At 39.1% G+C, this 18,026-nt stretch overlaps 1 protein-coding gene across 6 annotated transcripts in view; it reads right to left on the reverse strand.

Moving 5' to 3' along the window:
- Positions 1-2,190: 2,190 nt before the first annotated feature.
- The window catches only part of Trps1 (transcriptional repressor GATA binding 1), a 226,265-nt gene continuing 210,429 nt past the window's right edge, over positions 2,191-18,026 (reverse strand). For all 6 annotated transcript variants that reach the window (XM_032915274.1, XM_032915252.1, XM_032915245.1 and 3 more), the window contains 2 exons: positions 11,931-12,053; positions 2,191-9,192 (listed from right to left, as the gene is read on the reverse strand). In XM_032915274.1, the coding sequence (XP_032771165.1) occupies positions 8,131-9,192; positions 11,931-12,053 (1,185 nt within the window). In that variant the 3' untranslated portion in view covers positions 2,191-8,130. The remainder of the gene's footprint in view (positions 9,193-11,930; positions 12,054-18,026) is intronic.

An 18,026-nucleotide genomic window follows, 5' to 3' on the forward strand; every position in this document is an offset into this window, starting at 1 on the left:
GTATGTGCGTGTGTGTGTGCGTGTGTGTGTGTGTGCGTGTGTGTGTGTGTGTCTCTGTGTGTGTGTGAGGGGGTGTGGGTGTACACGCGCGCGTGCGCGCGTGCGTGATCTCCTGACCTTTTACCTTTTTACAGTTCTAAGTTGAAGTCAGGGTTCAATGAACAAAGAAACAAACAAAAGAACTGCAGAAACAAGCTCCCCCCCCAAATCTCTTACCCACAACCATAAGAAAATAATGGAAACTTGCCCTTTTGGTGTATCAGATATATTAAGATAAAATAACTATACTATACTCCCTCTTGTTTTTATTGGCATAACAAAAGTGAAGGCTATTTAAAAATATAATTAAAAGAATTAGTTTTTTTTTCAAGGCAGAGTTTCTCTGGCTGTCCTAGAACTCATTTTGCAGACCAGGCTGGCCTGCAAAGGGAGATTTGCCTGCTTCTGACTTCCAAATTCTGGGATCAAGAGCAGTTTTTTATTAAGCCTTCTAGGCATGAAAATAATTTTAGGAGCTTCTGCTGTGTTTTGTTTTTCTAACCCACACTAACCTGTTCTTTGTTATTTACCTAAAGAAACGTTTTACATTTCTTAAGGCTTTTTTCCCCCCACTCTTCTCAAACAGGAAATCAGGGGAACTAGTTGTTGCTTCATGAAATATATCGAGTTTAAGCCCTATTACAATTATGGACGAAGATGTTTAAGTACAGACACCCCAATCAAACCCCGTGGTTTGTAAATCGGATTTCACTACAAGTACTTTGGTTTAGAAACAAAAATACTTTTAATTATTTATGGGATAAAATTTAGCATAAAATGTCCCATCTCCCGTCATGCTTTGCTTCTCCATTCTTGTGACTTTCACTGTAAAATATGGGATGGGAAGGACACAGGGGCGTCTTAAGCATGGTGTACTTATCTACTTTTGACACTTTGGTACGTGAAAACGGATGTGTGTTCATATGACTGTGTCAGACACAGAGACGTTGACAAAAACATGGAGAGCAAAATTATAAAGCGATCAGTGATATGCTTCATAAAACAGGTTCTTCTGTGCATCTTTCCCCCATCAGCCAGTCTAGCTGAGGTGTCAGGCAGATGCCTGTACCCACGGGAGTCTTTTAGGTCTTCCTGGTGAAGCTTGTGATTCACTGGGACCTGGGACAAATCCTAGGAGGAGCCACCGCGAGCATTGCTGCTCTTTGTCTGCCTTGCTCTCTGCTAGTTATCAGAGTTCACTGTGGTTCAGGCTCCAGAAATCCCACTCTGGCAACCTAGGGATGGAATGTGTTCAGAGCGAGTGTTTTGTTTGGCTTCAAGTATAAAAAGGGGCGGAAATGCTGCTACTGACATTTAAACAAATTAGGAGGTTTCATATAAAATTTCCTTTGTCCAATTTTTCTTGTTCTTGAAAACTGAAAATCTGGGAATGCAAGTTAACGCTCTCCCTTGGCAACTTTAGAGTCCGGGGTAGGGCTGTGAGGGGAAAGGCTACCTCTACCCAGAAAGAGGTATTCTCCAGCCCAGTCTCACCCTGCTGCAGCCTTTATCACAGCGCGGCTATTTCTTCTTCACCCTCTCTGTGTCAGACAACCTCACCACCACTGAGGCTGGAGAGGAGAGGCCACAGAGGGTAACACTGTTGACTCACTATGTTAAAACAATGCTGAAGAGTTGCTGGCTGCACATTTCTCCTGATGAGAACCAAGTGCTTTCGACTTTATCTGACCAGTGTTCCCTGATTTGGGGGAAAAGAATCAAGTTCCATATAAGGACAAGAAATCATGTTAAGTGCGGTTCCTGATCTAGAGAGCGCTGCCTAAAGCTGTGAGTTAAACGTGTTACCCTAAGGAAAGCCCCTCAGAGAGACTATGGTTTCTCCCAAAACAAAAGGACAAGGAAAAGAACAAAGGAGAAAAAAAAAATGAAAGACTTGTTCATTAATTTGGGTCCACCGAAATGGGCAAGGAAGATTGCACAAAGTTGATTTTAATTCTTTCTGAAACTTTTGAGACACATCCCCTGAAGCAGACGACGATTTCTGTCTTTTAGGACCTGCTCTGCTTTCTGGTTAAGAGCGTAGGCGCGTCTCCCCACATCCTCTCCTTATCTGGTTTTCTCCTGCCTCTTCACGCTTTCAAACTTGGCCTTTGGGGATTCTTCTCTGATTAATGCTACTATAAGCAACAGTGGTTTTAAAATATGAATTTAATTTTGAGATATTTATCAAGATCTTCATATCACATGCATATGGGTATACTGAATAGAATCAAAGTTATATTTCTTAAAAGGAAGTATTTACATACTGGAAGGTAATTATTAGCAGGTCAATATGCAACACTCAATGTCTGATGCTTAATATGCTTTTGAAATAAACAAGAGTATCATCAATCTTTCTAAAAATATAGTATAATTTTTTAGCAGAAAATCTATCTGTAACAGATTGGTTAAAGAAAAAACATGTTGAAAGAGTCCAGCTTAATACATCGTAGTGATATTTTTTTTTAATAGGCGACCTGGTTTCAGTTTCATTATTTAAGTTCAGAGCTCATTGATATGTTACAAGGATCTGTAGCTTCTATTGCTTCCTGGATGAAAATAAATCCATATAAACCATACCAAAGCCGTCATGGATAACTGGTGGTAAAACTTTATTATTCAAGTTTAGATGTAACAGACATCTTTGCTGCCTGAAGATTGTTTGCATAAGAAATACACCAAGAACATGTTGTGAGTAGAAATGAACATGCACTATGAAAACAAAATAAAATAAAATGAAAAAAAAAATTCCATGTGTTGTAAGAACAGAACTATTATACCCCACAGTCTGGTGTTCAAATCAGGACTACAAATTGAATGCTTTTTCTTATCAACATGAAATCATTCCATATGAAAGACATTTTCTGCTGGTGAATATTGCTGTTAGTTTTACATTGGCATTTTGAGATGTTTTTCACCCCTCCCCACCAGATCAATCATGTTGTCAAATATTACACCCTAAAGAATTCAGCATTTGTTATTGTGACCCGTGCCTTTTTGGTAGCCATTAAAAAACTATGGTCTTATCAGCCTTGTGATAGTCTTGTCTCTTCATAGCCAACACTATAGGCTGTTTAGTAAAGATATTTACAGCTCATCTTTAATAAAAATGATGCCAAACTTTCTTGGCCTGTGGGAACCAGAGTTTTAAATAACCCCCTTGGCCACATAATAATACTTGACACTCCTATGGTGCCCTCCAACCAAGGATCTCAAAGTGCTTTACAAACAAGTACTACATTACCATTATTATTTTAATATTATTATTATTATTATTAATATACTTTTCCATTTTACAGCTGAGGAACCTGAGGCACAGAAAGAGTTCTATTTTGCAGTCATTGTATTGAAGAAATGATGGGGTCAAACCGGGATCCAGTTTTGGGACTTGTGGGTCTGAGAAAGGTTAAGCATTCTTTTTATGGTAATTATTCTTGTCTCTGGTGCAGGACAGCATAAGCTCAACACAGTAAGATTTCTTTCAAGAAATATGTGAGCATACTTTATCCATTTCCCTATATGGATTATTGTTGATTTTTACCTCTTCTTCATCTCTGCCTTGGCACATTTTTGTCCTAGCCTCCTCCAGAGGGTCCGATGCCTCTGAATAAGTGGAATCGCTCAAGGAACTGCTGCACTGTGATTAGAAACGCATAAGAACACTCTGAACCAGCAACAACAAGTAAGCACCCTACAAAGAAGCTACTCTCCCGTGATTGGCCAAATCTATGAGAATGCGGCTTTCCATGGGTCTATTTCTAACCCCTGTTAGTTAATACTCAGTAGCCTGGTACACTTGACAGTACCTTTCTTTGGTTAGTACATTTAGTTTCATATTCAAGGTGTACAGTTCCTCAGCCCTCCTTCTCTAGCAAAGTCAGAAAGCCTTCACCTACCAGCTAACCAAAGATGCCACAAGGTATTTTTTTGGTGCGACCCTCAAACCAAAGACAGAGTGTAAGTCATCTCAACCGTGGGCAAGAGGCTGGACTGTGGCCTAGAGGCAGCATGACCACCAGACTACCAGCGTAGTCACTCCACAACTCCACCTCCCGATGGCAGACATCCCCACTTCTAAAGTGATGTTAATGTTCGTTAACTAGGTAGGCAGACAGCCCAAGGGTCTCAAGACAGCTCGGTCACTTCGTGATGTTTTGCAGCCGCAAGGCAAGAGGGTAATAATTATTTTGATAGCAGTACGGATCATCTTCAATTTATTAAGAAAAATTTCCCCAGGCAATTAAAATATATATGTACATTTAATGTTTTGGGAGCTGTATTTGCATTAGATCATAATAGATTATGTGCACATGTGCAATCATAAACAGGGTGTGCTACCACAGGCTTCCATAACAAGCTCTTGAAGATTATCACCATCTTCTTCTCCTTATTATCTTAGAAAAGAATCCCCGTGCTTGCTTCCTACACTCTACCTTTACTAAAAGAGAATAGTTTAGGACAGAACGTCACTATCTTAAAAGTGGATTGAACAAAACAAAACAAAACGAAACACACAAAACATCTCAATATGTTATGTAGAGAGAACTGGGCAACTCTTTGTCGTTTGAACAACAGAGAGAACGTATTAACTTTGTGAGCTCCAACCTGTTCTCTTGTTCTTAGAGTCATGTAGTGTCTCTCAGTCCACAATTTTCTGAGGTGGGCTGGCTCCTTATGGTTTATATCCCAAACAACCGTCCTTTCATGGGGTGAGTGAAGGTGAGAGAGAAGTAAGAAAAGGAAGAGTGTGCATGAGCTGGTTCTGGCCCAGTTGAAGTCAAAGCTCAGTAGAGAACTGAAAAATAGCTTGAGGAGAATGGAAGGGTTGAAATGGCACACAGTACTTTAGATGGTATATCCAGAAGACTTTTCCAAGAGAGAAAAGTTTCAAATTCATCTTAAAAATCCTTCGAAAAAGGTTAAGTACCTAAACAACTCACTGAAAATCCTTCACAATTTAAGACGAAAGTCTTCAAATGCCTTTAAAAATATAACTCATTTTTAAATACAGTTTGAAACATGGAATCAAAACTTTAGGTCATCAAAAAATGAGTGTTTTAGTGTTATTATAAATGTCCATCATTTTTTAAGGCCCAACTTTTCTCAACCAAAATACGCATAACATAAACAAACATGAAAATAAAAGTAATTAATAATAAAGGAATACGGAATAAGATCTAACATGCCAATGCTATCCAAAAGATAATCTACTGAAAGTAGACTGACCATAAATATTCCAAGAACAGTGATATGTATTTTCCAATGCTAATCATTGCTACTATGTCTGACTGAGAAAAAAAAAAAGAAAATAATGGAATGAAAAAACAAAAGGCATACATGCCAACAAGGAAAAATCTACTCGTGTCTAACACACTGAAGAAATTGTATAAGGATACCAAAGATGTAATGTGCAAGATTGCCCAAGTTGACCAAATTTCTGGTATGTTGTTGAATTGGGCAGTCCACATATAATGAGCCTTGAGGATCAGTACAGTGCACTTTAATGTTCATGTTATTAAGGAAGTTAAATATTGTTGTTTGGGAAATCTCCTTTTTAGATCTTTGACTCCTCTCAGATAGCCCTCTATATTCTGAGATGCAGCCACCACAATCGTAAGCAAGATAAATTATATCAAGTCGTTTGAATGTCAAAGCTCCTCATTCCTCCTCTTTATTTCAGTTCTTGTGAACATTTGAGCTACCCCACAGACAGGTGAGATTAAAACAGGGTCCTTTAACAGTGAAAACCAAAGCAGAGGACTTAGTCCTGATTTTCTTTCTCTCGATCTTCTCTTTTTTTTCTTTTCTTTTTCCATTTTTTTAAAACATGAAAATAAACAACAAAAAAAATGCAAGAATGAAGATGAGGACAACATAGCATCAGGAAGGTATTTTTAACTTCATTCGCTGTAACAGTCACAGACTGGTTAGCTCTACCTGCCATCCAACTCTAAGAAATGAGACTCCCGCATCGTGAGAAAGAAGCCAAACCCAACCCAACAGAACAATACAGAAGCAACTGCGAATTAATGTAAAACTGGAGTGCAAATGGCACTACAGAATGCAATAAAAACATCCGTGCTGCAGAGTCCAGCAACACTTATCAAAATAATCTCTGAAATGTTTCATCTGAAACATAGACAAAGCAATAAAAAGAGGATATATGTTTATCATCTTAAGCATAACAATGGGAGTTAAGAGCTTAAAATTAAAAAAACAAACAAACAAACAAAAAAAAAAGAAAGTACTTGGAATGAATAGTGCTACCCTTGTATCCTAAGTAGGCATAAAAATATTTTCATTTCCTTCTTGTTTTCCACACCGTTACATTGAGAACTTCCTTTGTTTCATGTTACCGTTTACAACTTTAATGCACACATACACACACGCACACACATACACACTAGAGATCCCTACTGCAATAGAAATAGTTGCTTCATTACCTTGTTTGCTACATTTGCAAATGTAAACACCTAGGCAGAGCCAGGACTGACTCCAATGCATGATGGGATATCTTTGTTGCATACGTACACTGTAGAAAATAATTATTCAATATGTCAGGCACCATTATTTGAAATGTAATACATTAATATTTACTAGAAAAATAAGTTTTTTTTCCTTTTTGTTCTCCCAACTTCTTTAATGAAATAAGTTAATCTGACAGTGCATCCAGTAGCTTGTAATATCTTCTACATCTCCGTGGCAAAAAATAAACTACTGGTTGGGACAATATAATGCAAATTATTAAAGTCAGTCCTTGTACATACATCCTTGTAGCAAGCATTGAGGCTCGACTAACAGCACCTTAAACCAATTATTTAATGTTCAATTATTTAGCCCTATTTCCCTGAGCAGTTATGCTGAGGAGCTCTCCCTTCATGGATAGTTTTTTTTTTTTTTTACAAAGCCTTAAGTATTAAAAGTACTATGAAGACATACTTCTAAGAATCCTACTTACTGCTACTTAACTAAATCTGTGTGAGTCTAATGAAGGGATTGATTGGCATAGACCAACTGTCAGTCTGTGGTAACGTAACCTTGCATGCTGCCTGACCACAAAGTTTGGACATTATATTTAACCAAAAGAAAATAAATAAATACAGCAGGTTACCTTGTGGAGAAATACCATGTGTTCTCAACAAATTAAAGCCATGGCCTGACATTTGTACTTATCTGGTCGTTTGAAGTGAGGGGATTGCTTTAGTTACAATGTGCCAAGAGAGATTAGTGACCAACAGGAGGTTGAAAAAAAAATTCTAAACCAGTTCATCATAAACAAGAAAGAAATATCTGGCAAAAAAAAAAATTACTACATAAAGCACTGAGGACATTGTTTTAAGAGTGGATAGATTTGAAACAAAATGGATCTAAACTGCAAAACAAATGACTACCAAGTACTGGAACATCTAAAGGACAAAAATATCAAGGAGGGTGTGCATGTGTATGTACAGGCAGGGTTGGCCCAAAATCATTGTGCCACCAACTGTCACGACTCTTACTGCTCGCTCAACAAGCCTAACCAGTTCACATTGTGAGGTCTAAGTCTGAAACATGGTCAATGAGAGGAGGCTACTTTGAGAGGTGCCATTTTTTTCTTCCATTGCCCTAGAGATTTATTTTCTCCTCCTTTGGCTGGGATCTCATGATATTTTAAGTTGTAGGCAACCTAATCTGAATGGATGGGCCAATAGCCAGCCTAATACTGCTGTCACATGATAGTATGTAAACTCCTTCAAACAATAGAGAGCATTTGTATCTTTACAAACAAATGGCTATAATTTGGTTGGGCCTCTGTACAGAGATTCCGCAGTACACATTAGGTAAGATCATTTTCACGCTAGTTCTCCTTTTTTTTTTTTTTTTTTTTAAAATTATCTATCAATTCCATTCTTTCTCACTGACCATATGTTTCATTTTAAAATCTTGGTAACCTACTCATCAAAAGAAAGAAATTAAGAAAAAGGGAATTTCATGTTGGGTAAGGCAGGCTCTATGAATTATTTTTTTAATAGGTCTTCATAAGACATTACAAGCTATTGAATTCCCATCAAGAAAACCTATTTCTATTTAATTGTGCTAAGTGCTAAGGTTTTACTCTTTAGGTTTTCCATTTTTTTCTGCTTGTGCATTGTTCCTATGCAGGCCCCTCTGGATATGTGTTGTGAAGTCATATTTGTCCGTGCAAAGATGCTGGCATATGCTGCACTGGAAAGGTCCACTGTCACCATGGCAACTCATATGCAAAGCATACATCACTTCATCCAGGAAAACAATGCCACAGTGCACACATTTCGTTGAAAGTTCATCTTGAGTGCTTCTGTCAATTTTCTCCGTCTTAACTACATTCAAGGGACCTTCATTTTTTACATTTGGTGGTGCCTTGCTTTTCTCCTTGGCGGCACCATTTGCAGTTGGCCCAGGTCTGGAATGCTTGATCGCCAAATCTAGAGGAATGTCATTGTCTGATCCAACAGCTGAGAAATGAGGAGGCAGATTGAAGGTGGGATAAGGCACATAGTTTTGGCAAGGATTTGGTAAGCCAGGCACATGACTCAAGTAGTGCGGATTCCCAGGAACAGAGAGCTTATATTTACTCCAGAACCGTAGCCAATCAGCTTCACTCTGGAAGTCATTATGTACAAAAGGAACTCCAAAAAGTGGGTATTGGTACTTTTCGATGGGGCTGCCTGGTGGAGAATAGTTGGGGTGTTTTGCAGGCCTCATGTACTTTTCTATGGGGCTGCCTCTTTCAGAACTTCCTTTCCCATCAGATACGGATGAACTGTTTCCTGGATCTCCAGTACTTTCCTGAGGACTTTTTATCTGAATGTGCAAAGGCTGCATCCTTTTGTGAATATCCAGAGTTTGGCTGACCAGGACCGGCTGTTGAGCAGAATGGCTTTTAGTCAATGAACCCTGGGCTTCGTATTTACTCAGGCTCGGAAGTGGAATTTCTCTCTGATGACTTTCACTTAAGTGATCTTCTGACCTCCTCTCTAAGGGGCTTCCATTGACCTGCTCCTCCCCACTTCCCCTCTGCTGTTTGTTGAGTTGCTCAGCCTGAAGTGCCTCTGGGTTAAGGCGCTTTCTTGTCCGTCTTCTAATAATCTGCTCGCCGTTGTTTTGTTTAATGATGTTTAAAGGCCTGGGAGTCTGCAGGGAACACACACAATACATAAAAGAGAAACGTTAAAAAATACATTAAATGCATTGAAAATTCCTCACAAATATCAACCACACTGAAATTCAGAGCAGGGATAGCCTTTATGCTACTAATCTCTTCTTTCCTCACTAGGCAAGATCAGAGGAAGTAACCAAAACGTAGTGTCTTAAGCTAAAAATAAATAATATCCATCTTGGAAGAGGTGTGGCCGAGGAACAGAAAAGTTTAATTTTCTTGAAAGCAGTGTTTTCAGACATAAGGAGATTTGGGGACTGTCACCACTAATGAAAAGTACCGAGGAAACCATTTGAAGAAATGATTTTTCTAAAATACATCAGCTCTGGAGTTAGGTAAAGATACTTTGACACAGTCATTTTGTGGATAAGTAGGAAAAACCAAAACAAAGAAAAACTATGCATTGCTCTATCCTAAGAACCAAACCGTGTTTCTCCCTTGGATCAGTTCATGTATCAAAGACTTAACATGATGGTGTCCACAGCTGTCTTCTCAAGGGGAAATTAAGGAACTAAGGAAGAGCCCTCACCAGACTTTTCCAGGCTGGTACTTCCAGCCCCCATCAACGACCGTGAGAAAATCAGTTTTTGTTGCTATAAGTCACTCAGTCAGCCTAAAGTGTTTTGCCATGATGCTTTAAGCTGACTAACACATACATATTTGTAAAGATTTGCAAAGGTAAATACATGATATTTGTATCAGAGCACACCTCACCAAACACAAAGTAATGTCAGGACTGTGAGAAAAAAATTTCAGGAAATCATCACAGGAAGTTTTTGGCCTTAATTCTACTCTTCTGTTTCAATGATCTCTGCATATTCCTTACTTGATCACAGGAAAAACGGTTGAAAAGCTAAATTCCTTCTCATGTTTGATTCAGATACCTGAACTCCCATTCCAGTCTACTTAAAATGAATGCAGGCTTCCATTCAGCTCAAGAACTGCATTCAGCTTAGACATTTCATGATTGGTACCTAGGTGCATGTTCAATAGTTATTTATATTATATGGCTAAAACTTGGAGGTAGGACAATAAGAACTCTGCTTGCAGAAGAGCTCTAATTTTCATTTGTCAAATGAAATAAGTAGGTATAATAAATTAATGTATATTTATGGACTCCATTTCAGGGGAATGTTCAGGTGGTCTGATTTTTTCCAAAATATTATTGATAATTTCTGCACATATAAACATCTAGTTTGTGAATAACTCACGAAAGATTCAGACTTCAGTACGAAAGGTCGTACTTTAGATATTAGAGCAACACAAGTAAGACCTTTGGGAGAATATTTCTATGGCCACTAGATATATGGATAGGAATAAAAATCGCACACTTGATACTGGCGACAAAGTCAGTGGACTCAGAATGAAAATCTTAGTTGGGTTGCATAGGCCACGTACACTCACGTTGCATAGTAAAAAATGCACAGTATTCAGTCTCCATACCACAAAGAAGCCTGGAATTTAATTAATCCCTACAATTTTATAATTGTTGTGTAATTTTTTGGGTGCACACAATTTTTATGTTTTTTCATTTATGGTAAAATAAAAAAAAAGCCTGAAATCTGAGACCATCTTGCCTCTGAAGAGATGAATATTAAAATAATTTTGAAAAAAAGTTCGGTGTATTTCACAGTGGTTAAATTATCATAATTTGGCTGAGCAGCAATTTAATTAATTCTTGGCCTACTAATTGGCCAAAGTTCAATTAAAACCATTAATGTCAGTGCTCATTAAACAGAGGCTTGTTGCTGTGCTTACATAGTGAGGGTTAAAAAAAAAAAATGTAAAGTGGCAGTAAGGGTCTTTCTACCAACTCCATGCTAATGACCGAGGGCTTTGCAGTATCTCAGTTAGCACCGTTGCTGGCAGTGGCATGTTTTTAAAGAGTGTTTTCAGTGTCCACTTACTAAGATGTTTTGTCTCAAACTGTATTCGCTGTGGCTCTAATCTTTTCGCTGGCCTATGCTAAGAGCTATGGTCACATGCCAAGTAAAATGAAAAAAAAAAGGCGCAGGGAAAACTATTTACTAAGTGGGGCATTGCTGTCCTGAAGTCAGCACTTGACAAAGATGTACGGCCTAAACTATAGAAACAGTCTTCAGGAACTTAAAAACTCCTGCTTAGATCCAGAGAACTGCCAGTTTACATTCCATTACAGAGTTAACTTGGAGATGAAATTCATTCGAAGAACCCCCATGAGCCAAAGCCAGCAGACCTCAGGCACAGGGCACCCACATCTCTTCTACTGTGTGGCCCAGTAGCCCTGGATTCCCGTGGCATTGCTCTATGCTAATGCTTGTCCAGCTTGCAAACAGCCAAAATGGCCCATTAAAATCCCAATGATACACTGGAATGGGAAAATCCAGGATGCTTCTATTACTCTCTTAAAATACTGTTAGTTTTTGAGGTTTCTCTTCTTACGTAAATGAATTCCAGCCAATTTGGTTAACAGGTAGTTCAACTACTTGTTATGTGGAGTTCCCAGAAATCGGTCATTTTCCTCTGCTCAAAGAAGCATAATGCATTACTAATGACGTCAAATGTATCTTCCATAGCGTCTAAGGTCCTTTCACAATAAATCATATGTATAACCAGAATGACTGTATTAAAACCCTGCAAAGACAGCACGAGCAATGGAAGAGGACTTATCAATCGTGGGTCGGGCCAGCTCATCTGTGTAAGCTCGGCCTGAAGTGCTGGGATGAATTCTTACCGAGTGAAGTTTCTGGTAGAGGCCACATGCGTTGCATACATATCCGCCATTTGCATTCTTTCGCCAGAGAGAGGTCTTTGTGGTCAGGCAATTGGCACAAAAAACACCAGAGCCTCTTCGCCTCTGAAACAGGAGGGGAAAGAAAAAAGAACCAAGGTCAGAGGTGAGTCACATGATCCAGAGAGTAAGTCCGAATCAACCAAGGAGTTTTGTCTTGAGACTGCGAATACTGACAGTGTAAAACCACACTGCCCATAATGAGGTCAGGTTCAATTGTGTTTAATAGGCACCCCTGATTTTCATTATAATTAACCCTACAGTGATGGATGAGGTGTGTGGAACACCAAAGGCTTTTCACAGAACCAGCTTTAACTTTTTGAACTTTGGGTCGCCCGCCTTTAATGATGGCTTCTAAATGCTCAACCCTAAAACATACCTTTTAAAAGTGTCAAAACAAAACTAAAAAAGACAGCACACGGCAAAACGTTGGAAGTGGTTTGGAATATGCTACCTGAGATTTCAAATACGGGTTAGGGCAATTCATCTTGGAAACCATTTAACATTAAACCAGACTGCTTTACCTTTTGTATGTCATTCCTACAACAAAAGTACTAGGTGAGTACAAGAATGCCTGCTCCGGTGTTTCCCTCGTGATTATGAGATCCGAAAGAGAACACCCTCTATCCCCCAAACCTGAGCAGACTTTCAGACCTTGCTGCCTAGGTGAAGAATAGTATCGCTAATGCAAACCCTTAAGAGGTGTCTGCTGAAGTCAGACAAGACCCTCTTGTCACCAGCTCCTTACCTAATCCTACCTTGGAAATCCAGACTTTGTTGAATAGTATGTAGATTTTAGAGGTCTGAATTGCACAATCGCCAAATTAAAAAAAATTATCTAAGAATATTGAAAAGTTGCTAATTAGGACTGCTGGTTGCATCCCCCCACCCCCACCTTGGAGCGAGTAATGATTGTGCTGAACTTCTCATTTAAACAAAAGTCAGACTGTGTGTAGGCACAAATAGGAACAGGCAGGAAATGGAATACTCCTGCAAAAAAAAAAAAAAAAACTCAAATTGTGGCTCTCGGCTCTCCTTTTGCAGCAAAGCCTTTAATGATAGAATAGGCCTGTGAGATAAGGAGTGGGAAAAGTCTTGCTGTAACCTAATTTTATTATAAATTAAATATTACAAACACCATAAGTCAAAATTTCAGGGATTCATAAAATTTAGGCAATTTATTTAACCAAAGTCTATACTGTAGGGGAGTGGTGCGCCTGCCAAAAAATACAATGGTTATAATTGTCCTCTGATACATTTCAAATGGAAAGCTTTCTGCAGACATAATTTTGGCTTCGAGACTGGAACACTTTCTTGGCATTGAAAGGGCATTTGATTCATCGGGTGTTTCACAATCTATCACTAAAAAGACCTGGTGAGCAGCCAGCTCCCTATAGGGTAATTTTTCCATCCAGATGCAAGTGCTATCAGAGGCCCTCGTCAGCTAAACTAATTATGATCTTGCAATTGCTGATGCCTGCCCACTCTAACATTCGACATCCTCCATTAATCACCAATACAAGGAAAATGAATGAAACGTAAAGAAATGAGGGCCGCTAAGCTGCACGGCTATAAAAATCCGAAATGAGAGCAATAACTTAACAAGATTGGGGGACTGTTTTTAGTGAGCACAAAAGTCAGGCTAACAATTGCCCTTTTAAACCAAGAACACGATTTCATTAGTGTGGCCGTTTGTGCCACTTTAGGTGATGTAATAAAAGCTAGATTTTCACAAAGATAATCTCCAGTTCCCCTTTGCTGCCTGCCCCAAACACCCATCAGATCCGGGAACGCAATGTGAGTTTCTCCACAACAGCGACATTAACCACTGGAAGCAGAGGTCTGTGGGTGCCGACTGGGGTCTGCTACCGAAGCAGAGAGCAAGCTGCCATCTACAAACCCACAAGCCATCCTCGGTTGCACTTACAAAGCAATCCCAGCACCATTTATCCAAAGGAAGCTGGGGGTAGGGGTGGGGAGTGGAGTTAGGTTTAACTGTTAATGTTTCATGGTGACATCTTGTCACTGTCCTAGATCTAAGTAACTCAATGGTAAATCAGTTCCAACGGGAACCGCACGACGTTTGTGTAAATGTCCTTATGGAAACCAACCCACATGCGTGGCCCAGGTCACTCCACTCAGGTCTGGATGTGAAATGATTCACCCTAGCTTGCTTCCCTTCTCTTATGCCCTGGGTATCTGACGCAGCATGCCAGTGGGCGTACGTCTTCTTTCGGTGAGCATTTCAATCCTTGCAGAATGTGCTGCCTAATTCATTTGCCCTTCGTTAGTAGGGGGGAATCCTGAAATTACGGCACTTGTTTTCCTGGCTGTATCTTGCACTTAGCAGTTACATGCAGTTCAATTAAAGTCACTGTATTTTTTTTTTTTTTAGGACAAACCGTATCTTCCTTTAAATCTATCTGGTGTCCTTTGAATTCTCAAACTCAAAATCAAGACGCTTTAGAGGTTACAAATCAGTTTGAGAAGGGAGGCTACCTTGTTTCAAACTTGTTTCTGGTCGTTCAGTAGGAGCTACCATAGGAAGTGCTACCTAACCTCACAGTGCTGAAATGTCCCTTGGCTTTAGAGTGTAAAGAAGAGAATGTTGACAAGAGAATCGGGGTATTCATACTGTATAGTTGGTACTACTAAAACATGGCAGAGATGAAATAACTTGATTGGTAAATGCCTAGCAAGTCTAGATATTGGTTAAAATAATTCAATTATGGCTATATTTTTATGAAAAAAATTCTCGGTTTTGTTTTCACTAAATGTCATTCTTGAACATTCAAGACATGCTTAACATATCCATATATCAGCGAGCTGTACCTCACTTGGACATATCTTATCAATTATGAAAATGGAAAACTGAGTCAGAGTGGAATATCTAGGTGTTCACACCTACTCAATAGGAGGGTGCCGGTGCTTCGGTGGAGAGTGGGAGGGAGGTGAGAAGTATTTCACACGTAAGATGTTAAGTCTCATCTCAACAAATTTAGCCCTTCGAAACTTGCAGAACCATGTCTTGGAGGCACCAACATTTCTTGAAAACGGCAGAGAAGATAGAAAATTTATCCCGTGTCCCCATCTTAGTAACCACAGAACCTCATCTCTCTAAAACACGCACAGCCAAGAACCCAGACAAGACAGGATGCAGGAAGGTATTTCCCTGGGGAAATACTTCCTGACTCCATTCCCAGGCAGAGCAAAAGCCTGTTAGCAAAAGGAGGGAGAGGAGGTCCTGCTGCCTGTCTTTAACAATAAGCTTTACCCTAACTAAAAGAAAATCTCTACGCATGGATTCAAAGTCTATCCTGTATGTCTGGATTTTTTTTTAAAGAGATTTTAAGTTTTCTCCCTTTCAGTGTACTTCTTAAAAACACAAGACAGCAGTGCTGGAAACGGCATTGCTTGTTATTATTTCTACCATTAGTATTCACTTCTAGGTTTGAAATAAACATTAATTATGTTTCCTTCGGATTAAGAGAGTCAATCTGAGTTAAGAAGCAATAATAAATTATGCACGGAGAATAAAATCAAGAAAACAATGCACGGTGTAGTCTTGTTTTTCACGTTTATTTTCTGGACGCAGAGTTGCCAGGTCAGGCAAGGGCAAAGCCTGAACTCTCCGTTATAATAGTCGTATATTACTGATGGTTCTGCATGTCCACGTGTGGTTTAAATAACTAGCTTCACCACTTCCTACAAGCTGTTCTTAAGTGATAGTAATAACATGTACTGTTTTGACCCCATGCTAGAGGGTGGAGAATTACAGGTCTGGAGTAAGGGAAGTGTGGTGGAGGGGATGATGGGAAGAGGAGCTAGTGGATTACACTGCCTGCCTTTCCTGAGGGATGTACTTAGCACTAATCTTTTCTCTCTGGATGAAGGAAAGCTAAACACGGCACAGGAGACGTTGACACCGCCCAAGTGCACCTTCTATTTCTGCCTGATTTTACTGGATGCTACAGTGATGGAAGATTGTCCTCTAACTCCAAACCTACATGAAGTCAACTCAACGATCAACTTCTACAGAAGAAACATCCCAGCATCTATAATCAGCAAGCAGTTCAAGAGAGCGAAGCATCTTTAGCCTTTACATTCACACCACAGCATTGTAGGAGTGTCATTAATATCCAATCAAGCTTTGCTCAGACAGGGCTTACTTCCTTAATTAGCTCTATATCTTTCTGCGTGGAGATTTGCCACGTGTGGTTGTTAATCCAGATACAACACAAGGGGGGAAAAATAACCTAAGTTGTTTCAGCTGCATTTATCGCTTATTTTATTTTACAACTTGAGAATCATCCAGTGACAGAAATTTTAGGGTTTTCATGTTTCATTATTAAGAAGAACTGAATTCACTTGATTAATAAAATGAAAACTTGATTGAATTATTTATTCAAGTGGCTTAACATTCAGAGACAAGACTATTCATTTCTATGATATTAAAAGTCTCCACTGGCAAAGACATTTCTGGAGAAATGATCTTTTATAATAGTTTTCTATGAATAAGAACCATTCTGGGACCATGTAATTATATAACAAGCCTTGATAGGAAGAGTATTTACTCACATTTTTTATGGTTTTATATCTTAGCCATTTTAAATCAAATCAATCTGAAAGTTGATATACATGCTGTTAGTCTGGATGTGCCTCAAATATTTTTTAACTCTTTAAATATTTTCTGTGTTTATTTGATTATATCAAGAATTCTTTGCAAATTTCATTTTAGAGAAACACACAGATGGCTACGATAGAACCTTCTGGTTCAATTTTGCAGTAATAAAATTTCAGTGGTAAGTTTAATTCAATTCAGTTCTGGGAAAAATTATTGAGTGTCCAGCCTGTGCCTGGCACTGTGCTCCGATCTGGGGTCTAAGCAATACGCAATTTCCCATGGCCTGGAATCTTGCAGATTTTCCGGTGGACACATGAGTTGACGGGCCGAGACCCTTCATGAGCACCAAAAGCAAATGAAATGAAAAGCTTTTCAAAGCATTTCCCACACACACAACTATTTTAAGGGCTATTTTTTCTAATGATGAGTAGGATGACTACTGGTAAGCATTTGTAATAATATGTAATAGTCTAGAATTTTGGAAACAAGTTCGTATTTTATTGTACATTAGTAAAAATAGCCTATCAATAAGACTCAATGGATTGGTCTAAATATGATTTAATGATGTTCAACTATGAGATCCATTCTAAATACTTATCTGTTATTGGACAAAAGCTGAACACTGTTTTAGGGCTAATTACTTTCATTCACCACAATGAGAGGCAGAATGCCGCCATATTTGCATTCTCTTTCTCCAGAAACAGAAGGGGTTTATTGTACATGATTCCACAGAATATCCATGACAGAGAGTGGTGCAGGTATTAGAAAATAAAAACAGGGAGTAGTGTGCAGTGATCAGCTTTACTTTAACAGCCAGAACCATTCGAGGAAGACAAGCTGGCCAATAGTCTAATAAGAATAGGGCAAGATTTCTGCCAAGAGAAAGCAACAGTCATCGATATTCTGGCTGACTTTTGTTCCAAATAAAATTAGGAAGAACCAGTTGAAATGGGCTGTACAGCATGACTGTGGCTGCCTTAAAGCAGCCCTAGCTGTCCCCCAGAAAACCAAAGGACCCTATAAAGTTCAGCCAAGTATCCACTCTACAATCACCTATTTCAGAGCTCAGAAAGAAAATCTGCTTATTCAGGATACATCTTCAGCACATCATTGATAAGAGCAAAGATGAGTGTTAACTAAACATCTCTCTGAGGAGCAATAGCACAACAGCTCTTGTTCTATAACACAAGGCAATGCACATTCTAGCTGTCACACATTACACCCAGGTGCAGTTGTGTATACGATTTTTCCCATGATGCTTAACTAGAGTGGACCGCCATTGTAAAGGTGCCAAAACATACGTTCTATCTCTTCTAATATGCATCACGATCCCAGCAGCAAGCAACTGAAAATCAAAAATTCCCAATGCATGTCTCACCCGTCCGTTCTTCAAGCATGCATACTTTAGAGATTTC

Source organism: Rattus rattus, chromosome 1 (genome assembly GCF_011064425.1).
Source record: "Rattus rattus isolate New Zealand chromosome 1, Rrattus_CSIRO_v1, whole genome shotgun sequence".
Lineage (NCBI taxonomy): Eukaryota > Metazoa > Chordata > Mammalia > Rodentia > Muridae > Rattus > Rattus rattus.